Raw genomic sequence first — 23766 nt, 5'->3', positions numbered from 1 at the left:
CTGTGTTTCATCTGTTTGACCAGTGACAGAGCTCGAACGAGCATACTGCTTGAAAGTGGCCGCGAAGCTCCTGAAAAGCGCATACTTGGCCTGAAATTGAGCGATCATCTTCTCGTCGCATGAGTACTTTCTCAACTTACATTGTTCGGTGTCTTCGCGGCTTCGAGAAGAAGAGCGACCGCTGCCGCCATCGAGTCTGAAACTAGCCACTGCCACACCTCAAACGGCGCGGGCGCAGCCGAATCCGCTAGGGTTGGAAATCGGGTCGCCCATCACATCCTCCCAAGCAATCACCCACCAACCTCTTCCACCTTTACCACCTCTTCTTGTACTCTATTGACCCGGAAAGTGGCTCGGCGTGGCCTCTTTCCCATCTCCTTCGCCAGGTCAAGCCATCGTACTACTGCGGCGGCCACCTGTCTATTCTCCTAAGGCAGATCTAATTTACGGAGTGCTTCGCAAGCAAGCGAGAGCATACGGGCTGACGCCGACCCTCGAGTCTCCAACACCACGCACTCTCCTTTCGCACATACTTCAGCATACTCGTATACTACCTATTATCGATCTATCGCCGAACTGTTGAGTCGAATCAAACTCGAGGATTTCGGCCCCGTACACGCGAGCAAACATTCCGACAACCCGAGTCTGTCCTCTTCACCGCAACCCATTGGCCTCCCTCGACCACTACTTGCTGCGATAAAATCAGCTGCTCATTGACCGACCGCATTCCGTTGCAAGCTGGGCTTTAGCAACGAAGCTGTGAGCACCGTACAGCCAACTTATACCACGATCAACGACACTCCTTCCATCCTAGTATACTATCTATAACCACATATAATGGCACCTACTTCCCGCCCAGACTTCAAGATGAATCTGGAGGGTCTCGGGTCTCTGAACCCTTCACAAACACGATCGGCCAACAATTCAGGTACCAACTCGCCTAGCGAGCCTGCTGGATCAGGTCTACGATACCCCCTGGGTAATGGTCTCGGCAATGCCACAGCGCAGGCGGCTACTGGCAGGGCAGGAGCAGGATCTCCATCGAAAGAGTTTGGCAGTCGACTGTTCCCAAAAAGGTGTGTGAAAAGAAAAGTGCAATGATCTTCGCTCCAGCTGACTTTCCCAGGGCACGTGAGATACAAGCACAGGAAGGACTGGCACCACAGATATGGGGACCACCAACGACAGGCAGTGGCCACTCCACACCTCTACGTGAGACGATCCCGGAATCCCCAGGCAGCGATAGCTTTCCGGATTTTGATGCAGGCCAAGCGACAGCCGGAGCTGCAAGCTCGATGCCAGCAGCCAACTCGAGCAGACGTGCCAGAGCCGGCACAGTGCCTTCTCGCTTCCCTCCCATCAGCTCCTTGAATGGCTCGCAAACTTCGTTACTACCGAAGTCGAACAGAGCATCAGCGTCTAGCAGTCCGTATGGCGCGAACACACCACCTTCTGCTGAGCTCGGCGCGCAGATAGCGAGTAATGCAGCTTTACTGTCACGATTAAGAGCAGGATCAATGCCACAACGGAACTATATAGGCAGCGGCAGTCCATTTGGCTCTTCGCTTTTCGCAAGCAATTGGATGGCAGGGCGTGATCGAGCAACCACACTGCAAAGTATAAGATCCTCTGACGCGCCTTCTTCTCCACGAGACTCCTCGGCAGAGAACGACGTGAGCACGTTGGAATATCTTGGTCTGGCAGATACACCACAGCAGGTGCTCAACTCTCATGGTGTCACGATTGCGGAGCTCGCGGCGTTGAATGCATATAACAACAAGAACACGGCAAACAGATTTCGATCATATTCTGTAAATGCGAAAGAGAAGTACGCGGATGTGGACGAGGATGAGCTTGACCAATACGAGCAGCTGCAGCAGATGTATGGTGGACAGGTCACGCCTGGGTCGGAAAATGCAGCGGCTCAAGCTGCAGCGATCCACGAAGCCGTTCGTCAGCACAACTTGGAGGTTCAGGCGTTCGCAAACTTCGCGAGTGCAAATCGACCACGCGCACGCACGGCTGGGGTTCTCGACTCTCCCACGAACCGCGTCATGCGTAGCTATCTGCCCACCCCATCACGTATGGAGAACAGCATCAGTGCTGCGGATCTGCAGAGCAACCACGGCACCGAGTTCAATGGCCTCTCGAGCGCTGTACAGAACATGCAGCTGAATTCGAAGCCTTCATATGACAGTGGCCTGGACAACTCGCTCGACAACCCTACACGCTCACTCTGGCTCGGCAATATCCCTTCTTCCACCACTGTATCTTCCTTGAACGTCATCTTCGGACACTTCGGACCGATTGAGTTTGCGCGTGTGCTAACCCACAAGAGTTGTGGTTTCGTCAATTTCGAGAACATTGGCAGTGCGATCGCGGCCAAGTCGCAATTCAATGGCAAGGAGATCTTTCCTGGATGTGGTCCGATCAGAATCGGATTTGCGAAAGAGCAGAGCGCGACCAACACTCCCGGCGCGAATGGTGCATACCCGTCACCAAGCCCGGATCCTTTCGTAGCCAAATCTCGTATGGAAAATCCGAACGCTGGAGCACTACCATTAGGCGTCAACATCAACGCAGATACCGCAGCAGCTGCCATGGCGACACCTAGTCTGCTCGAGCTCAAGGACGAAATCCAGACAATCGTGCAGCAATACGGTGCGGCACCTGACGAAGTGCCTCGCATCATGGCAAATCTTGACCTCGCGATGAGCTTGAATAATTACTACCCAGAAGTGCCTCCGATGCCAGAACCGAACCACAACCGCGTACACGATGCACCAAGGCTACGCGAGATCAGAAAGCGTATCGATAACAATTCTTGCACTGCTTTGGAGATCGAATCTATTGCTATTGAGATCCTACCTGAAATTGCTGAACTCGCATCCGACTATCTTGGCAATACTGTCGTGCAGAAGTTGTTCGAGCACTGCTCGGAGGAGACCAAGGAAGCAATGCTGATGCAGATAACGCCACGCCTGGCCGAGATTGGCGTGCACAAGAACGGTACCTGGGCCGCGCAGAAGATCATCGATGTTGCGCGCACACCTCAACAAATGAGCATGATTGTGGATGCACTTCGCCCTCACGGCGTCAACTTGTTCCTCGATCAGTATGGTAACTATGTCATGCAATGCTGTCTACGCTTTCAGGCGCCTGCGAACAACTTCATCTTCGAGACGATGCTAAACAGGCTGTGGGATGTCGCACAGGGCCGATTTGGCGCAAGGGCTGTACGTGCGTGTCTAGAAAGCCACTTTGCCACTACCGATCAAAGAAGACTCATGGCTGCTGCTATTGCTCTGCATAGCGTCCAGCTTTCCACCAACTCGAATGGAGCGCTTCTGCTGACCTGGTTCCTGGATACGTGCACCTTCCCGAAACGCCGATCTGTGCTTGCGCCACGACTCATCCCACATCTTGTCCACCTCTGCACGCACAAGGTTGCATACCTCACTGTGCTCAAGATCATTAATCAGCGCAATGAGACGGATGCTCGGGACAGCATGCTGAAGGCATTGTTCTTCGATGAGAAGACCCTCACCGATATTGTCAGCGATCAAATGTGCGGCGCAACTCTTATCTTCAAAGTCCTTACTACCCCGTTCTTGGACGACAGCGTTAGGCCAGAATGTGTCGAAAACGTGCGAAACGTGCTTCTGCAACTCAAGGCACAGCCGTCGCAAGGCTACAAGCGGCTAATGGACGAGGTTGGGCTCTCAACAAGGCATGGAAGCACGCCAGTCAGCCATGATGGTGGTCGATCTGCATCGAAGACTCGCCAAGCCAACGGACTGCCTATGCTTGACACTGCACAGAACGGCTATGCTAGATCACCTTACGGCACAATGACACCTCAGCATCAACAGCAAATGGACCAAGGTATCAGCCCTCATCTCCATCGCACGGTCAGTATGGACTCGAACAGCTTTGATCCCTACGGCAATGGCCAGTTCACACCACAGTACAGCCACAGTCCCGCCATGTCAGCAGCAGGTATCAGTCCCATCAATCCACAAATGCATCAATATCAGCAAGCTATGCTCGCCCAAGCTCAAGCCAACCAACAACGAAACGCTCCGGGCTATTATGGCGGTGGACCCATGTCGCAACCTCTCCAACAGAACGGCATGGCATACAGCACCGCATCGCCTGCGCCTCCACAGATGATGCATCAGCAGGATCCTTATAGGCAACCCATGATGCCACCGGGTATTGGAGGTGGATATCCGCAACAGCAGGGCTATGGTAGTCCCATGATGGGAGGTATGAGTGGCTATGGTGGTCAGTATGGGATGCCTCAGCAAAATCAACAGCAACAGCAATATTATGGTGGTCAGGGACAGATGGGTGGGCAGCGCAGGGGCAGGGTAAGCTGATTCGACTTGTGCTATCGCCCACAGGAATTGAGCTGACGGCTCTTGCGCAGCGATGAGATGGTCCTGAAGGGCCAGTGGACACCTATTCAATTCGTGCAATTTATCTATATACCCAGAACGATCCTCATGACTTATAGCGAGCAGGCACAATATGGGCAGGGGCAGGTTGTAAAGCAGCAGACAATGTATAAGCAATCTGTAGGGAGAGTCCAGACAATGGTCCGTATCAGATCGGGTGCATAGTCGAGACACAGTTCTGAGTGATCTGACACAGCAGAAACCGGGTAACATTCCATCAGGATCCGTTACTAGCAGAAGGCGTAGCGTAGCAACGGGGTATATAGTGATCGCACAGTCATGAGAAGTAGTACTGTAGCTAGCTGGGGCGGGGTGGAAAGTGTAGTCGTACACAAGTGCTCGACCGAAAACTCAACGTGTGTTCATGACAGCATGACAAATCGGCACTCAACATCCGCTTTCGCGACGGCCGCGATCGATTTGGAGTTGTCAATGGTGCGGCGAGGGACCTTGAAGCTCTTTCTATTTTCAAGTACAGCTCTTCGGCTCTCCTGGCGACGACGTACGCGAGGACGGTATTGTTAAGGACAGCCAGAACACGCCTTCCAGCGGAGTCTATATTGTCCTAATCAACAGAGCTGCACATCGAGCCTCTACAACTTGCTTGGTGCGTGGAAGGAAATCAATGCTCCAGGGCACACTCCGCTGGGCTCGCTGCCTGCTCCACGAGCAATGGCAGCATTGATGGCGTCGCAAGGCAATCCGGCAACTTTGCTTTCGTACGCATCTGTGGTGCTGGTCGTCGAGCTGCTTTTGATCGGGCGCTACCAGTGTTCAACAGTACCATCCATCCGCTGGATGTGGCTACAGAAACGGTCGGGAATCGTGTGTTATAAATTAGGGGGTAGCAATGCTAGTCGAGAATGGCTGTCCGGCTAGCGGCGACGACGAAGACGAAGTCAACAATCAAGTCTACCCTGTCTGAACCATGATTGATAGTGTACGATGTTCTTTGCCGGTGCATTACGTGCTACCTAGTACATGTCTGTCGAAATCCACAGAGCAACGAATTTCTTTCAAAATCCATCCCACCTCATCTCAACCCCAGCATGGCAGTGGAGTTGAGAGCACTCCTCCGTTTCGATAATCTTGTTGCAAAAGGTGCTCTGCTCTGGCATGACGCACCTCCTCGCAACGTGGCGGCAGTGCCTTTCGATGTAGGTATGGCCGCAATGCTCATTCTCATCAGCCATTGTGGAAGGTCTAAGGTACTGAATTGATACCTGCCAGTTCGAGTTCCGTATAGCTAAATGCCTCTCGCACAAACCAATGGACCCGGTGAACGCCAAACGCAAGACCGCATTCGAAGATAGTGACCCAGATTTCGTCGTTCTAGAGCAAGTTGGTGCAAGATACAGACTCATCCTCAACAAGTATTGCGTTGTACGGCCGCAATTCGTCCTCCACACCCAGTGCCTCAAGCCACAGACTGCTCTTCTCGACTTCGACGACATTCATGCAGCATGGACAGCGCTCGATCACCTTGGAGAAAATTACGTGGCCATATACAATGGTGGCAAAGATGCTGGAGCCAGCATCGGGCACAAACATCTTCAAATTCTGCCACGACCTTCATCCTTTGGACTAGACTTCCTGATAATGAAGTACCTGCGTTGCGAGGCCGACAACAAAGACGAAAAGAACGGCATCTCCAGGTCGGCCAGACAACTCAAGCTCGCTACATTATTGAGTGAGGTGCCGTATCAGCTCGGAGTACGCGGATTGTCAGACGGCATCGACAGTTCAACTGTACACAACACATACAACGAGCTGCAAGAGAAGCTGAGCTTAGATCACGATTCGCCAAACAATCTCATACTGACACGAGACTACATCATGCTCATACCACGGCACAGAGCTCACATCGACCAAATCTCTGGCTACATTGCCAACGCAGCTGCGATGATGGGCATGGTGTGGGTGCAATCTGAGAATCTTTTTGAAGGCTGGCTACAATATGGGCCGATGCGAGTACTGAACGCGCAGACAAGACCTCGCAATGGTGCACAAGGTGTTCCATGATGACTACGGCCAACGTATCAAACCATAGCAACATTCTGCCCATGTATGATATTGACTTGAGCTCGCCGCCTCCGCCGCAAATTCTGCAATAGTGACCACAGCGGAGGATAAGATTGCCACATCCACCAAGTAGCAACAACCAGAATAGTCAGAGGCAGAGTCAATGCCACGTATAACCACCACTTCACATGGTTGCTAAGCATCGTCATGCCAAAGACGGAAGACAAGAAAGTGCCGGGGAGGAAGAGCATTGTGAGAGCCGCAATGACCTTCATGGAGGTACCATCGGCCTTTGCTTCACGAGCGATTGTAGTGCTAGTGGCGGCGTCTTGTAGTGTGACGAGGTTGAACACCTGCGTTTGTCAGTGACTGATCTTCTCAAGCACAAAATTTGCACTGACCAGATTCATAGCTATGTCTTTCCTCGCCTTGTAGCTCTCCAGCCACCGTCGTTGCGCATCTACAGACTCCGCGAGATAGTCCAGCGCATCAGCCGTCTTCGTGGAAGAGTTCACGAGAGCGACAGATCCCAGGCTTTCTCGATAACGCGTGTGACCCTTGATCAAGCGACGTACGATCATGCTGGTCATGTCCGTGCCAGCTGTCATCGAATCAATCTCTTGCGACACGACGTGCAGTCCGATGGTGAGCTCCTCCAGATCTCCCTTGCCTCGCTCGTGTGCAGATTTCTTGGAATAGTTGTCCACTCGGTCGAGCTGGTCATACAGCTGATGTCGAACGGGCGTGATTACAGTCTTGGCATCCAAGAATGTCTCGTGGACTATCATGGCGTGGAACATGAATGGATCCTGATACTCAGTGGATCGAAGATTGTCTAATAGGCGTCGCTTCATTTCGCGCATCCCCAAATGATCTGAATCTCCAACGACTATGTAAGTGGTGGAGTCTGTCTTCGGCTCAAATGCCATGTAGGTGCTGAAAGGCATGTCCTTTGTGTGGATATGCCAACGCGGCTGTTGACTGAATGACTCTGTATCCAAAGTCAGTAGAGGTGCTTGAGACACGACACCACCTATCTTACCAATCCTGCTCAAGACTCCGTCCGCATTGTACTCGGCATAGTCGCCCGGTGCCCAGTAATCTGGCTCGCCGAAGAGATATCCAAGAAATTGTGGACTGAGCTTCATGACTTCTGCTAGTCGAACCAGGCACGAGGAGCTGAGGGAGACTCTGCATCCGAAGGACGTACCGTCTGCTCTGCATGTGTAGCAGAAGCTTCTTTTGCATCAGTGACTGGTGGCTCGATTGTCAAGATTGATGCAGACATACATGGCTCGGAAGCGACAAGTACCCTGCGCACTTTGGCGAGCAACATCCTTCGCTCCACGTTAGCAAAGACCTGAGCCAGTATCGAGATGCTCAAGCACAAACGTCGATGTAAGCGTGACAATGCTTGTCCCCAGCGATCGAGCGCTGCGCAATGCGACCTCGTAGGACTTCGATTATCTCAAATTGACTCTCTTCAGAGAAGTTTGCTTCATTAAGGAGTAGTCCTTGATAGTATGCAAGATCCTGTACTGCACCCACGAATGCGTCAGACGGCGATGGGTACTTGGTACTGTCGAGCTTTACTCTCGCCACCAGCTTGAAATTGCTGGCTCTCCTTACGCCCGTGCCCTTCCTGTGTTGAGCGTCGATCGCCATAGGCGAAGTTTCTTTGCGAAGCAAGCAAATGAGGTGTAGGGAAGAGGTGTACAGAACAGTATCTCCTGGTATATATGTCAAACGCCGGCGCACAAGGCCTCAGAAGGCTGGAATAGCAGGGCGGATTCTCTCGATTCGAGGATGACCCGTCAAGTGATGCTGAGCCATGCGACATTCTGCCATGGAAGGCACATGCGTTGTCGTCGCCTGGCAGCGTGGCCTGATCCTGGGTGTAGTTGAGGCCGCCCAGACAACCCATCTGGGCATAGCTTCGCAGATTGGGGCAAGGCCTCAAAGTCGTGCATGCCGCGCTCTACAACTGCCACCAAACAAAGATCGGTCTCGAGAAAAAGTGCAGTATTGCTACTTGCTCTCGGCATGCACTTCGGTGCGCCCTCCCTTAACCATTAATTCTCTCTCTCTCTCCTTATAACGGACAAAAGGCAAAAAGAAGGTGCGATGAGCCTTGATTATGCCTTTGTTTATGACCAATGAATGATCTGGATAGGAATAGCCGAAGGCGGGGCTCGAACCCGCGACCTTGAGGTGTCTTTCACATAACAAGAGTTATGATAAGAGCCACACGCTGGGAGAACAGTCAGCGTTGGCTGATCCACAGGTGTTGATCTTGGCTAGGCCAAGTCAAGGGATGGTGCGATTTACCTCTACCGATTGAGCTACCCCGGCAGGGTTTAATTGATGGCGGAGAAAGTGCTTCATCAAATATATAGAGCACTCCATGTGGCCGATGTGCTCCCGATGCCAGAGAGCGGTCGTGGCTGCTCATGACAAGGCAGAGTCAACCAGGTGAGAGCAAACAGAAAATTCTTGTTTAAGGTGGGGCCAACTTGGGAAGACTGGTCGGCTAGCAGCAGATTGTCGTATGGGGTACCCGTCGCCGTCTGGAGTTCGACCCGGATCGGTCTTCTATCATGGCTGGTATCGTTGAGCGTTCGACACCTCGCTAGTCGACATTGATTGGACTTCTGTAATCCAAGCTCCGTACAGTGGCCTGGTTCACCGCAATTTGAGGCTGTATGCTGTTGTCGAAGTCATCTGAACGCGTTGCTACGTTGCAGGAGCTGAGGTCAAGATTGGCCGATCGGAGTCCGGCCGAATCTCCGCCGACCAGCCAAAAGACCAGACGACATTAATGACAGAGCAAGGAGGACTTTCATCACAGTCGTCTGAAAGTACATTGCATGAAGCAGCTATCGTCATAACGTACAGCATATACGTATAGGAAGGAATAGTGTATAATCTGACAGACGACCATATCGCCGTGAGCTGATGTTCCGTGAGTGTATTCTGATACCACGATTGATCGTAGGACAGAAATACAATACAGCTACTCAGGAGTAGTGCAACATACAACTACATCTTCGACTCTTTGTAACAGACGCTCCGTACGCTCGAACACAGATCTGATATGACGGTTCGATGTCATCCGGCATACTGACACTTTCGATCGTTGCTGAGGTGGGACTGACCATCTCGCTATCCTCGTATATTGCGTGCTACTGCATGAAGTCGTCAGAGCACTTGACAAAGTGCATTACAGGTCTGCCTCGTTGCCCATGCTTGATCACACTGTTGTCTTGAATCTCGAGCTTGCAAACACTTTGTCAGTATACACACGATCCTCGATAATAGTCTTGTCTCTGCTTTTTTGGCCGTTATGAAAGCTGCTTACACGCTTGCTGCTCCGGCTTCCAACAATACCATTCCATACTTACGCTTCCCTACTCATCAAATCAGCATCGGCCAGTTCATGGTAGCCTTCACTCCCTAAAGAGTAGTCCAGACGAATGTGATAGCTCGAGATGAAAGACGGGAATGTTGAAGAGCCCCATCGCGAATGATTCGGTGGTCGATGCCTCCGGTTTGAGGACATTGTGCTGGTCTACGAGACTGTCGTCTTTTCTTCTCTGCTGGGATGGCCACTCGGGTCGTTGATGCGGTGTACTTCACACCGACCGCATAGGTCGATTGTATTCCAGCGGCCGAGATCTTGATGACTTTGCTAGCGTCTAAGTGGAAACAATAGGGGCATCTGGAGTTCAAGATGCAGATAGAGTTCAGCCAATGCGTAGGTCCGCCTGTCGTGCACGTGCGATCCTACAGAGTGACTTTCCAGCGGCACTAGCTCATAATAATTACAGTAGACACGGACGCGCCTAATGCACGCCTAGATTGGACGTGACAGCTCGCCAGCTGCCTTCGACCTGCAGTAGACTACTGTCGGCATCGGCTCGTGTTGTTCTGCTGTTCCTGGGTTCATCGTCATGAGTGCCATTGCAGATAGTATTGGTCGACCAGGAGAAGTGGTGGAGGATGGTCGTCCGGGCAAACAGAGCAAAGTAGAAGAGGGGTCGCTGGGTCCGGCGCGACACGACAGTAAGAATAGCGTGGTTGAAGGTCAGCAGGCGCGGGCGCAGGTACAGTCACAGTCTGCCCAGCTTACAGGAGGCTCTGCCCTGTCGCCGGACGAGCTGCAGCAGGCAGCGCTGAGGAACCAGCAAGCCGTAGGCCATAATGCAGGCATTCAGCCTCTATCATTACCCACCATCAATACGACCTGGAGTTCACCGCAGCCTACGCTGGTCCACCGAGGCAGTCCGAAGCATTCACCAGGCCTGCATGTACGCACCGACGTGGCCGCTCCCAGTAGTATGGGTTTCGCGCGGCTGAACGAGACGCCCACTATCTTCGAGACGCCAGTATCCACAGAGCCTTCACTTGCGCCGGCGCAGAGCTTGACATCACCCATGAGTATACCTGCGCGCGGATCCAGTCTTCGAAGCAACTTGTCCACGTCTAGTATCGGCTCATCTTTCTCGCCTGGTTCCGCACTGCCCTCACCGTATCTCGCTGCACTGGGTGACCTCACCCCGCTGCCTTCACCACTTATCGGTGCTGGACCGGAGTCGCCGACTGGACTATGGCGGAGACCAGGATCGGGAGGCACGCCTAATCGATCACGACAGAGTTCACTCGCCGACGACTCCATACCAGCCACCATATCAGAACTACCACCCGTCCCAGGCTCCTCGACTTCGCCTCCGAAGAAGAGGAAGGGCTACGGCAATCTACAGCAGGAGATCGTGGTAGCGAACGCTGCCGCTGCACAAGAGAATGCGCAGGGTGGCTCGCTGAATGGACACGGCCGCAACAGAAGCATATCCGAGTTCAAGCCAGAAACACTGCACAATCTCCGACCCAGGCATGTCACATTCGGACCTGGCGACACCGCATCACTGGAAGCCGCCGAGTATCACATGCAAAGAGAAGCGTACCTAGCTGCACAACGAGGACTGCATGCACCCGGCACCGAGAAGCAGTTGCCTTCACCGCCTCCTAGTACGAGCAGTGTAGCCGAGAGCGACGAGGCGGATGACGATCCTATGCTGGAAGGGGACACAGCAGCAGAATACCTGGAGATCCACTGTGGTATACACAACAAGCGACGAAAGTTCCGACAATTGCGCCAGCTCGGCCAAGGCACCTTTAGTACAGTGGTGCTCGCGACACGAGAGCGCATACCAGCAAACTTCACCCCAGAAATCGAACAATCCCTCGATCCGCATAAGCTCGTGGCAGTGAAGATCGTAAGCCATGGACCTGCGGGTGGCGCGGACGAAGAACGTATCGAAACGAGTCTGAAACGCGAAGTCGAAATGCTCAAAGCAGTCTCGCACCCGTCACTAATCCACCTCAAAGCATGCGAATACCAAACCAAACGCAGCCTTTTAGTCCTCACCTACTGTCCCGGCGGCGACCTCTTCGACCTCGCATCCCAAAAACGAGACCTTCTCACGCCTCGACTAATCCAGCGCATGTTCGCCGAGCTCGTAAGTGCGGTACGCTACCTGCATACCCACTGGATCGTGCACCGGGACATCAAGCTCGAGAACGTGTTGGTAAACATGCCCGTGGACGACCTAAGCCAGATCACAGATCCGATAGAGCATCCGACGCCGATCATCACACTCACGGACCTAGGACTAAGTAGACGTATCCCACAGCCACCTGAATCGCCATTCCTGACTACGAGATGTGGAAGCGAAGACTACGCCGCCCCTGAGATCCTGCTAGGACAGCCGTACGATGGACGTCAGACTGATGCTTGGGCTCTCGGTGTGCTCCTCTTCGCTCTTATGGAAGGGAGGCTACCATTCGATACTCCGCCTGGGAAGCCGGAGCGGAGTCGAAATACTCATCGTATTGCCAGATGTGATTGGATATGGTGCAAATTCGGAGACGAGGATGGCGAGTGGGACGAGGCTGGGCAGGCTGGGAAGGGGTTGGAGGGTGCTAGGTTGGTTGTGGAGGGGTTGTTGAAGAAGGTTCGGATGGGACGGAAGTCGATTGAGTTTATTGAGGATCTTGTTTGGGTGAGAGAAGGCGTCAAAGTGGATGGCAGATTGAAGGTGAGGGAAGAAGACGAGGACGAGCTGTGAGCCGCCTCTGGTGCAGTGATATTCCACGGCGTATGCGTTGGCCCGAACGACGGTGTTTCTGGGATGCATTTGGGCTTTTTGTATGAGATACCAAGGGCCGCTTGTTAGGAGTCATTTGTCTGCTTGGGGTTATAGTGTTCCCCTTCTGCATCGCAAGGCTGGCTGGCACAACGTTAGATAGGTATGTGTAGATGACAGCTAAAGAGCATCTCACATCTCAGCCCAATCTTTCAAGGGCAAGAGCTGCAGCAGATTGTGCAAGAAAGCCGACTATTCGACAGGTGATGCCATGTCAATGCACGGGCCGCACTCGATGGTACACGGTCGCCACAGGTGAAGACAAGTCTATTGAAGGACGACCAAGTAAGGTGCATTGTTGGGCGCTCGTGTGAGTGAGCACAGTGAGGTCACTCCATGCTCACATCGAAACGTCAGTAGCATCAGAGCCATACATAAGGCCTTTAGCCACTTCGACACGGCCACTTCACCACAATCCTCCCGTGCACACAGCGTCAACATACTCTCAACCCAAGCACGAACACAGGTTCCAACAGAAAAGATGTCACAGTACAGCTTCAACCTCATGACACCACAACGCTCCTCGTACGATACGGTCGCCAGCTACATACTCACTCCACCTGACAGCGAGAATGGCGACTACGATGCTTATGGACTTGCTCGCGAGGTCAAAGAGCTCCACAACAGCTTAGATCAGGAGGAACGCAAATCCATTATTCACATCAAGGATGCCTACGATGTCTCGGGTGAGGGCATGCTCTTCAATCTAGACATGACCTCTACCTTCAAGAACGTCTTCGACGCCTTCAAGGCTGCGTCCTCTAAGGGTTGTCGTCCTGCTAGTGGCATGGGGTTCAAAGCAGATGCAAGAAAGCTCAAAGACACAGACACCCCTGCCACGATTGTAAGTGTGCCAGCCATACACAAGCCAATGGAGCTAATCATGAGTAGCCCAACCTCAAGCACGCCCAGACTCTCTCCATCAAAGTCTACTCGAACGAGCCAGGCCTGAAGTGCGTCGTCTGTAAGGATAACGGCTATCCATCCACCAACTGCCGATATCTGGATGGGAACATCACTCAGCTTCACAACGTCCAAGAGCCTCGTGGTCGACTCATTCGCCTTCTCTTCCGCGATCCAACCCAGGCAATCACCCAGAACATCGTCACCAGCACGTATCAGTTGCGTCATGCCATGGGAGACTACGCTCGCCGTGTGGAGGTCGATCTTTGTACTTTGTACTTCTCCGATTGCGGTAGACGATACTGCTGAGGAGGTAAGTGTCGGCTTCAGGTCGATCGCTTGGTGTGCGTTGCTAACCATGCAGTAGATGGGCATGAAGAACAATTCGGTCATCGATGTTCACATGCTCTGTTTTGGTGCTTGAGTCGGCAATTGTCCCTGTCATCGATTGGCTGCCTGGAGCTGCTGAGAAACCATTGGCATGACAGCGTGAGTCGTCATAGCGTGCTAGTACTGCTACTAGCATAGGGTCGTAAATATTCACTTGGCAGGAACAAGGAAAACTAACGGGAACAACAAACTTCAAGTTTTCTACTCTTGTCATCGCTGTCGTAAAACAAAAGGTACCACGCAACCTTCTTGCACGTCCAGAAAACAGGAGGTTGTACCACACCACTCGGACCTGGACAAACTATCACTCTTGGACGCTCAGATGTAGTATCTGTATTCTCCACCTCCGCTCAGCCCTTCATATCTGTCCTTGCGACGGAAGAGCAACAGGCAGACTCGATCCAAGCGTCCCTCGGCTACTTTCGAAGTGTACGTCGTGCGGCCTTCAGCATCCTTGCGGTATTGCGGTGACGGAAAGAGTACCAGATTTTGGAGCAGCCGACCAGGTATGCCTACTGCGGTATCATCGACGATGGCCTGCGGGAGCCTCTCGTGGCCTCCTTGGCTGCCTTTATCATGGCGCTTGACGTTCTTCGATGTTGGGGAAGACATCGACCGGGGCTTGTTGGGAACGAGGCTGCGAGTGAGGCTGCGCATCTGGACGGGATTGATGGCATATAGACGGCCCTAGCTGGATTCCTGGATCGGCATCTTTTGGTGGAACTTGAGAGCCGCCTGTCTGGCATGGTTCACCATCATACATACCGCGCTTCTCAGGGTAGATCAAGGTCTCGTACGCGCTCTCTAGGTTCTCCAACCCTCGGCCTTGTTTGACGGGCACCTGCAGCATCCTTTGCGGTACGCCTTCTTGATGGCCGCGTCATTGGCAGAGTGGCAAACTGAGAGGCGCAGGTAGTGACTCGTACTAGGCCCGTCTACCAATGTTGTCTGCGTTCCAATCTGCGATCTAAATCCTTTGGCAGAGGTGTCAGATGCTTGTTGCGGCACGGCTCTCAATTCCACGCTGTCGACATTCATTAACACTGAATGAACTCTTGGGGTGGTATAAAACGTCTTCTCTTCGCGAACACAACCTGGAACACCGTATTCGCACCACTTAACACACAATGGCCGATGCAGAAGCACCATCACAGCGATACGACGTCTACACGTTAACGATTTGTTCCCCTGCGAGATTGGTGCCGATGCTGACGTACCGTACAGTTCCGCCCACATATCAGCATCTACGACGGCGAGTGGAAAATCCTGCGCGAGGCAGCGCTGGCGACCGTTCGCCAGGTCGTGGGTGCATCATCATCCGATCACACCACGAGTCCCTCTTCGTGTAGGCGTACAAGTCTTCCCCCAGATTGTGGTCTCTGCTAATGCGCCTTGAAGCTTCGCCCTGCCGGCGGGCACAGCCAACCCAATCCAACCCTCCGACCCCGTCTTCAAAGAGAAGCACACCATGGATGTCGAGCTCGCGCGTCAGGACCTTCCCGCCTAGCAAACCTGGCCACCGAGTACGGTGGCGAGAGGCGCAAGCGTAGCTCTGACGGAGATCGAAGGCGATGGCCGGCAAGAAAGACGAGAGGTTCGCCCATCAAGCGTGATCGACATGAGCTGTTATCACGAAAGCAGAGAGCCAGGTCTTCGCTGCAAGAGAAAATGTGTAGTAATGGTAGCACAGTAGCTCTGAAGTCGTGAGATCTGCGGCTTATCAGCCCTACCAAAGCATCCTCCTTCACCTCCTTCACTCCCCACGCTCGATGCAGTGGGGCAAAACCCTTAAGTACAGTCCATCCATTGGAAGACTAGAACCTACTCTACCACATGTCACATAGTCAATCAGCTTGTCTCTAATCTGTTGCTGTGACTCGACACTGTTGCGGCGGGCCCTGGCTAGTGATCCGATGCACATAAAGTCAAAGACATGTCCCGGAGAGTACCCGACTGCCCGACTCGTCTTGAACCAGCACTTCGAAAGTGTTCATGGTAGGGTACCAAGAGTTATGCCTTTGATCGAGAGTCAAAGACGTTGATACGCAGAGAGCGAATCATTCTACTCATACAAACTTTTGAACGTCATGAAGTGGTGAAGCTAGTGAGCAGGCATACTTCTGGGAGACAGAAGACCAATGATAGCAGAAAGACCATCTTGCCTTAGTATCAAAAACCCAAGAAGGCGGCGTATTGTCTCATTGTTCGAACTTTTCATTCATAGTTGTTGGGTTACATATCTGTACCCTTGCTCATCATCCTTTCGTGGATGTGGCATATCATCGGCTGTAATCAAGCATCGTGCTCTTTCTTTCTACCATCCCACTACATCTAGTAGTTGTCGGAGCTGCCTTGGTTGTAGCCACTACCAGCGCCGCCAGTCTGATCACGCTTCATAGCACCCTTCTCTTCCATCCCTTTGTTGCCCATCATTGACCCAGCCTTTTCCATAAGCTTGCCCATGGTGCTGTCGTTCTTACCAGACTTGTTGCTGGAAGAGTTGTTCTCGTCGTAGCGGTCGTTAGAAGAGCTGCCAAAACCACCTGCGCCAGAGGAGGCGCCAGTGGTACCACCCTGACCGTAGGCGCTTGTGTCGGTGCCGCCAGTCGACGAGCCGTAGGTGTCAGAACCACCCAGGCCACTGCTGGTGTTGGACGAGCCGTATGTGTCACGCCCGCCAATACCGCTGCTTGTGTTCGAAGAGTCGAGGTTGTCACGTCCCCCGATCCCGCTGCCGGTGTTGGACGAGCCATAGTTGGCACGCCCTCCGAGTCCGCTGCCGGTGTTGGACGAACCATAGTTGTCACGCCCTCCGATTCCGCTGCCGGTGTTGGACGAATCATAGTTGTCCGAGCCGCTCAACCCACTGCCAGTGTTGGACGAACCATAGTTGTCACGCCCTCCGAGTCCGCTGCCGGTGTTGGACGAACCATAATTGTCACGACCGCCGGGGCCGCTACCGGTATTGGACGAGCCGTACGAATCATCGCCTCCGAGACCGCTTGAGCCACGGCCGGTGGTACCTGACGACCCATAATTGTCACCGCCTGACAAGCCGCTGGATCCACCAGTGCGCCCGCCGCTCAGAGAGTCGTCACCATAGCCAGAGGAGCCTGTGTTGGAGCTGCCGAAAGTGTCCCTGCCGGAGTTCTGCGTTATGTCAGCTAACTATGTTCCCGACGAAGAAGCAATGTTAGACTCACACCACCAAGTCCGCTGCGACCACTGGACAAGCTGTCATCCCCGTAGTTGTCACTGCCGATGCCACCCTGGCGACCTGGAAGATGTCTTAGCTCATGGGTTCTTAACAGAACAGGGACTCTGTGTCATGACTTACCGGACTGACCAGAAAGCGTGTCGTCACCGTAGCTGTCTCCGCCTGTGCGGCCAGAGTTCTATACAAGGTCAGTGAGGGGCTAAGGGCTATGCCTGTGGGGTCCGTTTGCTTACACCGCCGGATAGACCGCTGTTGTTGCCAGACAGGCCGCTGTCATTGCCGTAGCCGCGGCCAGTGTTGTTGTCGTCGTAGTTGGACATGATTGCTGATTGTTAATAGCAGAGGTTGGTATTTGATTTGATGTGTTGAAGAGGAGGTGTTGTTGGGCTTCTGCTTTCTACCCACGATGCAGGGAGCTCTTATTATACTTCAACTCACCCTGCTTCACTAGTCTGAAATATGCCCCGAAGTCGTGCCAAGGTCACAAGCTCGATACACGTCAAGCTACGCAACCAACGTCATGCCCACTACAGTAACCAGGAACCTGGCCAGCCGGGGAAGATGATGCCGAACCCCTCCACCCACGTGTGCGCAACGACCAGAACGGATCAGGCAAGCACGCCCTGCACACCAAGTCACGAGCAGGTTTATAGCACGAATCCAACTTGTGAGCTCTTTAGCCTCGCCAATGGCAGTTTCACAATTGAGCCAAAACCTGGTAGCAAAATGGGAGCTGACGACGAGTGGCTCGGTGGCTTCGCATAACGAGGCATGATATACCACCCTTGTGCCATGATCCGGCATCTGAAGCTCTTCACTACTTGGCCGAGCAAGAGCAGGATTGATTGCGGGTGGTGGCGAAGAGGGGAGCTTGCGCTGCCTTGCACCTGCATGTCGTCGTTTTAAGCCGAGAACATGACGTAGCTCCAGGTGGGGGCGGTCTCGATCGAATCCACGTGATTTGGGCGAGTGGAGACTTTTGAAGAGCGTGTGGCGTCGTATGCAGGTCTGCCGCCCACGATCTTCGATGAACTTTGCCATGTGAGATTGGACTGTTCGTCTGAGCATTCGCAAAGTGATCGTGGCATGAACACGATCTGTCCTGATGCGCTCTCCCAAAACGAATCTGAGTGTTGCAGAGTCCCATACATGAGACCACCGTTTATAGGATCAAATGAAGAATGGGAGAAGCGTGCTCCAAGGCATCACATGTCTGACACGAGATCGCATCAATGATGCCTTGGGCCTGATGTCGCTCAGCCTTACTATCATCGTGTCCTCTGTAAGATGTTATCTGCAAAGCATTTGGCTGGCTGCGGTAGCCTCCATCCGACTCTTCTGCTTGTTCACGATCTTCTCCAAGGCTGGTTTCGCTTCATCTTCATAGATGAGCCACAGCGGCATATCCAACCACTCCAGCCCGATCACCCTAGCAACAATATAGACTATGAACTCGTACAGCTATGGCTGAGCTATGCTCAACTATACATGGGGCAGATCGGAACGAACCACAACTCGGTTAACCAGGTCGCTCTTACAAGGCCCGTGCACGTTGGGCAGAATCTATCCGTCCCCAAGCCGCGCAGCAAGAACACAAGCTATCGTAGCGGCCACCAGGAGGTTCAGCGTGGATGATGTGAGGAGACTATTCAGCCCCGGAAGAAAAGAGATACTTTCAAAAGAGCTACATTCCTCGTCTCGCATAAGGTCTGAGATAATTGCCCTGCCGACGGCTTGGCCTTTATTATGAGTATCAAAAAATGGCGAATAGCGAGAGGAAGCCGATGCCATAAAATCTTAGGTAGGACTGCACTTGACAGCGGCTGGTAGGCTAGCACCTGACAAGCTTCGACATATTTCGCTAATCTCTTTGGCAGTCGAAGATTTCGCGCCTCTCTACGTCAGCTTGTGCTTAGTAGTAGCGTTGTACTGCATACCTCAAATTCGACGAAGGCAAGTGTATTCAATGCACTTCGATCTCTTCCGACTTAGCAACATTGCTTTCATCCCGAAGGACACGTACCAGTCACTGCGTAAGATCGATACCTCTTCGACCGCATCCGACAGATTCCATCAGACCAAGTCGTTTACACCACTCGCGACCAATGGTAAGCCACGATCAGAGCCCTTCACTGATGAATGCAGACGACCAATATCGTCCGAGCATGCCGGTATCAGTACCAGGTCCTGCGAAGATGGTCTCAACGGTATCGACCGTAGCCTTGACATACGATGATGCGAATGAGAGGCCGGGAGTTGGACACAAACCGAGGGGATGATCTTCCGAATGGAGAGAATCATAGATTGCGCAGCCTCGGAACGATTTCCCTTGAGCATAGCTTTGTCGCCACATATCTCCTCTAGTATCACGGTTGACACGATATCGGAAATGCATGTTTTTGATGTCACAGAACGTGCGTTCAGTCCATGCATGTACCTAGAGTCGCCGATCGGATGGGAATATCCGGGGGACCGCGCAGTCTGGAAGATCTCTTTATCCGACGAGAGCTCAAGCACGCACTAAAACAACAGCTTTCGAGATGGGTATGACGGTGGAGAGGATGTTTAGTCGCTCGTCATCTGTTATCGTGTAGTCATGACTTTGAAATTTGACAATAGTGGTTTCGTGCTTGGTAAAAGTGGTGACTATCAGAACCGTAAGTACGGTGTACAGCTTGGCGTTGTAGGTCGGCTGTCATCGTCCTGCTGGCGCTGTGGCGTCTGATCGTGGCTTCCACGCGAAGGTCATGGTCGTTGAGTGAGCCAGGAATTGGTGATCATTGAATGTTTTATCATGTATACGGTGCCGTACTGATCCGCCAGAATATGATGTCCTCGTTCAAACCTTGCAGTAGATTTGAGCTTGCGCCTTTGCAGCAGTTCTGTCATGGATCTAATTGTTATGCCGGGCGATTGATGCAAGGCCCCAAAAATGCGCGTACTGTGTCGAAAGAATTTGTGCAGGACAGCGTATTTGTAGTCTTTAGTGTTGCCGAAAGTGATCGTAGTCTACCATGTTCTCTCGATTGCATGCACGTGTGTGCGTAAAACAGATAGACCACCTATCTCATGCACGCAGTATCAGGTTAATTGCCATGTATGAGCTCCGCTTGTGAAATGAGGCTCGGTGAGCATGTCTTCCCTCTTAACTTTCTATGCCAGCTCAAATCGATATCATAAGGTAGGTATGCTTGGAAACGAACCAGAGATAGTCTTTTCCATGGCGGAGCGCATTGGCTTCGGACTTAAGTCCGAAGCCGTGATGATCGAGAAACTGGATCCCGATGACTGCCGCCACCCATCTCGCCCATCCGCCAGTGCAAAGTCATGCGTCGCATAACATCCTGGGCGGTACAGATCTTGCAAAGAAGGACAAGTTCACGTGGCAAATGCGTCGGACAAGCCTGGCAGCTGGAGATATCGCCACACTTCTAACGACCACCGACATACCCACCTGGCTCGGGGACGACACGCGCTGGCATCACCTGCCGCCAATTGTCGGCACTCAGGCGCTGCGACCAGGATAGTGCTGCACTTGAAGGTACACACACCGTACGACTAAACCATCTGCTGAGGCCTCACTCGAATCTCGTTGCATCTCACATCTGCATCTGGGGCGATCTGGATTTTTGATGCGAGATCGTGGCCAGGCCATCGCCACGATTCATCTTCCAATTCAACCACGACTCTCAACTAATTTCTAAACGTTTTCATGACGGGTTGATTGCTGGTGCGACTAAAAAGTCTTGCCTCCTTGGTCAAGTCTTTACTCATCTCGCGCTTCAAACCCGTTGTTGCGCGCACCCTCGCCTGTCCCGACAAGCTTCCTACGAAGTCGTCTATACACACCTCATCTCTGACCCAGGACCTCGCCGAGTCTGGTTTCAAGGAGGCGGCAGGTACGCCGCAAGACACCGCTTGCGCGCACAAGGCCTACTCTATTTCCGCATTGCCCGGACAAACGAGGCATCCTGGGCCAGCGCACATAGAAGACATCCCGCATGGCGTCTTTCGCGCACCTCGAGTCGTCAGACTCATCGCAGCGCCGCGAACGAGCTGCAATCGCCGCGCAGGCCTGTCAAACATGTCGTAACCGGTAAGCCGGCGGCGGGATCATCTCCGATCAGCACGTGATTTCGACAGAGCGTGGTGACTGACAGTCTTGCAGCAAGAGCAAATGTGACGAGCAACGGCCCAAATGTATGTATCGCGTGCCTGCCTCATGTGGACATGATTGCTTATCATCGCGCAGGTGGGCTATGTCAGCGCCTCAGTGTGGATTGCGAGTATCGAGAGCCTTTGCCGACGAAGTAAGTGTTGTCCAGGACTAAGGTCGTAGTCAGGAGGCATTGACAGTCGGTCTCAACCTGACTTCACTGTATCTTGCTAGGCTAGATGTTGCAAGCGGCTAGACCAGTGATCACGACAAGTTTGCTAACTGGCCCATTAGGAAAGACAAAACCATGGTCCACATTCTAGATACCTTGACCCGACTGGAGAACAAGTTCGACAATATGGCTATAACCCAGGGAAGCAGCCCAGACATGAGCTCACCAGGCGCCCATGCTTCGGTGAGTGGTACGTCGTCGGCGTCGCTCGTGAAGGCATCGCAAAGCGAGACTGCCCAGCGGAAACCAGAAGGGTCGGCAGCCAGCGATAATATGCCAAAGCCTTATCAGCACCTCACTGTACCTCACAAAATCATGCTATGGCCTGGCATATACATTCATCTGCTCAACTCTGGTATCTCGGCGGCATCTGACCTGCAGTATGTCCTCCAAGAAGGAACGCCATGGTTCATCAAGCGAGAGATGAGCAAGCATCCTGATCCACTACCATCTGACGTTGGATTACCATGCTTCACGATGGCCACTGGCAATACAGAGCAAAGCAGAGCAACCAATGTCGTTTTCCCGACTCTTGGTGTTCAGCAAATACAAGAGCTTTCCGACGCCTATTTCAACACATTTAACGTTCTCTATCCAGTACTCAATCGAGAAACCTTCATGAACGGTACTGTGGCGAAACTCCTGCGAGATGGCTACGGAGATGGCGATTCCGCGAGTGTGCTGGCTCTTCTGGTCTTCGCGCTGGGCGCTGTAGCGGTCGATGGTGTTTTCGAGAGACCTGTCAGTGTCGTCAACGGTCAGCCAAGTGGTTTCCGTGGCGGCACTGTTGACCACCCACCGGGGCTCGCCCTGTTCAACGAAGCTAGAAGAAGACTTGGCTTCATCTGGACGCAATGCACCTTAGAAAATGTCCAACTCAATCTATTACAAGCTACCTACTACGAAGCGACTTCTCGGCATCTAGACTTCTGGCGCTGTACAGTTGCCGCTTCGATGGCGTGCCAAGTCTTGATTCGTTGCGAGCCAATCGACTGGTCATCTGCTAATGGCGACCTTGTGAAACGTGCGTATTGGACTTGCGTCTTCAGCGAAGATCTATACCACCTAGATCTCGACTTCCCGCAAACCGGCATAAACACCATGGAGGACGAAGTGCCTCTACCATATTTCCACGAAGCACAAGAACAACACCAAGGCAGCAGTGTCGCAGGAGGTTCCGCCCAGGCCAACCAAGAGCGCAGTCATTTCCAGTACCACTTCCTCGCAATGATTGCGCTACGACGTCTCATCGCACGCATCCACAATGTGATACATGAATGTGAGCGTGCCATGCAGGCCGAGCCATTGTGGCGAGGCTCCCAACGGGCAAGTGGGACATCAGCTCACAAGACCCTTGCAGCATCCTCGGCCCAGGCGGAGAACTTCGACGACTATGGCGGTCCCCCTGTGGCCGTTATCAGAGAGATGATGCGGCAGCTAGACAGTTGGAGAGCCTTACTCCCGCGACCTCTGCAGTGGAGCGACAATGATAGGTTTGAGTTCCCAGCTACGGACCCCATGACCAGGCGACCGAACGAGCCACTTTTTAGTCCGGATCAAGGTCCGATACCGATTGGACACAAGTATAATTTGGATGTTGTAACGGCACAACTTCGGACAAGGTTCTACTATGCTCGATTTATGATGTATCGACCTTTCGTGTACAAGGCGCTGCATTTTCCGGAACTGATGACAGAGGAAGATGGCAACTGCTGCGCTCTCGCTCTCAAGAGCGCGTGTCTGTGGCCGCTCGCCATGGCACCGCCGAAGAACAAGAAGAGGCTAGTCCCGCATATGTTCGCGTGGACGCAGAACTTTATGGGCATTTTGCTCGTGCTTAATATGTGTTCGGTGAACGACTGTTTACGACAGATTGTTGACGAGGGTACTGTGGTTAGTAGGCGGGAGATTGAAAGTACGATCGGTCTTTTGCTAGAGTGGATGAGGGATGTGAAGCAGGTGGATGGGATTGCAGAATGGAGTTGGGGGATACTGGAGCCGTTGTACGGCCTCCGACCAGAACGATGAGCCGGCAGACTGTGAAAGAGCTCAACATGATAAATCGCTGGACCTTTGGCGCGCAGAAGGCCGGAGAAAGCCGACGATCATGGCGCTGGAGCATCCTCGATCGCGCCAAAGGAACCAAGTCGGTGGTGTTGCGAGAACGGGATGAACAGGCAGAG

At 52.9% G+C, this 23766-nt stretch overlaps 7 protein-coding genes across 7 annotated transcripts; 5 read left to right on the top strand and 2 right to left on the bottom strand.

Annotated features, from left to right (window-relative positions):
• Positions 1-837: 837 nt before the first annotated feature.
• Positions 838-4382, top strand: LTS14_007122 (uncharacterized protein; the record flags this gene model as incomplete). The annotated part of the gene is made up of 2 exons (XM_064839814.1): positions 838-1076; positions 1127-4382. 2 exons carry the CDS (start codon positions 838-840, stop codon positions 4380-4382), a joined length of 3495 nt encoding a protein of 1164 aa, XP_064692573.1.
• A 1127-nt stretch (positions 4383-5509) lies between these two features.
• On the top strand, positions 5510-6482 carry LTS14_007121 (uncharacterized protein; the record flags this gene model as incomplete). The annotated part of the gene is made up of 2 exons (XM_064839813.1): positions 5510-5617; positions 5691-6482. The coding sequence occupies 2 exons, from the start codon at positions 5510-5512 to the stop codon at positions 6480-6482; spliced, it is 900 nt and encodes a 299-aa protein (XP_064692572.1).
• Positions 6483-6499: 17 nt separating this feature from the next.
• On the bottom strand, positions 6500-7630 carry LTS14_007120 (uncharacterized protein; the record flags this gene model as incomplete). The annotated part of the gene is made up of 3 exons (XM_064839812.1): positions 6500-6835; positions 6884-7473; positions 7525-7630. The coding sequence occupies 3 exons, from the start codon at positions 7628-7630 to the stop codon at positions 6500-6502; spliced, it is 1032 nt and encodes a 343-aa protein (XP_064692571.1).
• Positions 7631-10432: 2802 nt separating this feature from the next.
• On the top strand, positions 10433-12607 carry LTS14_007119 (uncharacterized protein; the record flags this gene model as incomplete). The annotated part of the gene is made up of 1 exon (XM_064839811.1): positions 10433-12607. The coding sequence occupies one exon, from the start codon at positions 10433-10435 to the stop codon at positions 12605-12607; it is 2175 nt and encodes a 724-aa protein (XP_064692570.1).
• Positions 12608-13166: 559 nt separating this feature from the next.
• LTS14_007118 (uncharacterized protein) lies at positions 13167-13897 on the top strand (the record flags this gene model as incomplete). The annotated part of the gene is made up of 2 exons (XM_064839810.1): positions 13167-13529; positions 13577-13897. 2 exons carry the CDS (start codon positions 13167-13169, stop codon positions 13895-13897), a joined length of 684 nt encoding a protein of 227 aa, XP_064692569.1.
• Positions 13898-16309: 2412 nt separating this feature from the next.
• On the bottom strand, positions 16310-17515 carry LTS14_007117 (uncharacterized protein; the record flags this gene model as incomplete). Its single annotated transcript, XM_064839809.1, has 4 exons — positions 16310-17128; positions 17182-17255; positions 17316-17373; positions 17429-17515. The coding sequence occupies 4 exons, from the start codon at positions 17513-17515 to the stop codon at positions 16310-16312; spliced, it is 1038 nt and encodes a 345-aa protein (XP_064692568.1).
• Positions 17516-21196: 3681 nt separating this feature from the next.
• LTS14_007116 (uncharacterized protein) lies at positions 21197-23611 on the top strand (the record flags this gene model as incomplete). The annotated part of the gene is made up of 4 exons (XM_064839808.1): positions 21197-21291; positions 21364-21395; positions 21448-21505; positions 21646-23611. The coding sequence occupies 4 exons, from the start codon at positions 21197-21199 to the stop codon at positions 23609-23611; spliced, it is 2151 nt and encodes a 716-aa protein (XP_064692567.1).
• Between the last annotated feature and the right edge of the window lie 155 nt (positions 23612-23766).

This window comes from Recurvomyces mirabilis, assembly GCF_035927965.1.
Source record: "Recurvomyces mirabilis strain CCFEE 5264 chromosome Unknown scaffold_19, whole genome shotgun sequence".
Taxonomy (NCBI): domain Eukaryota; kingdom Fungi; phylum Ascomycota; class Dothideomycetes; order Mycosphaerellales; family Teratosphaeriaceae; genus Recurvomyces; species Recurvomyces mirabilis.
The sequence above is the reverse complement of the archived record's forward strand: the minus strand, read 5'-3'. Positions and strand labels throughout refer to the sequence as shown.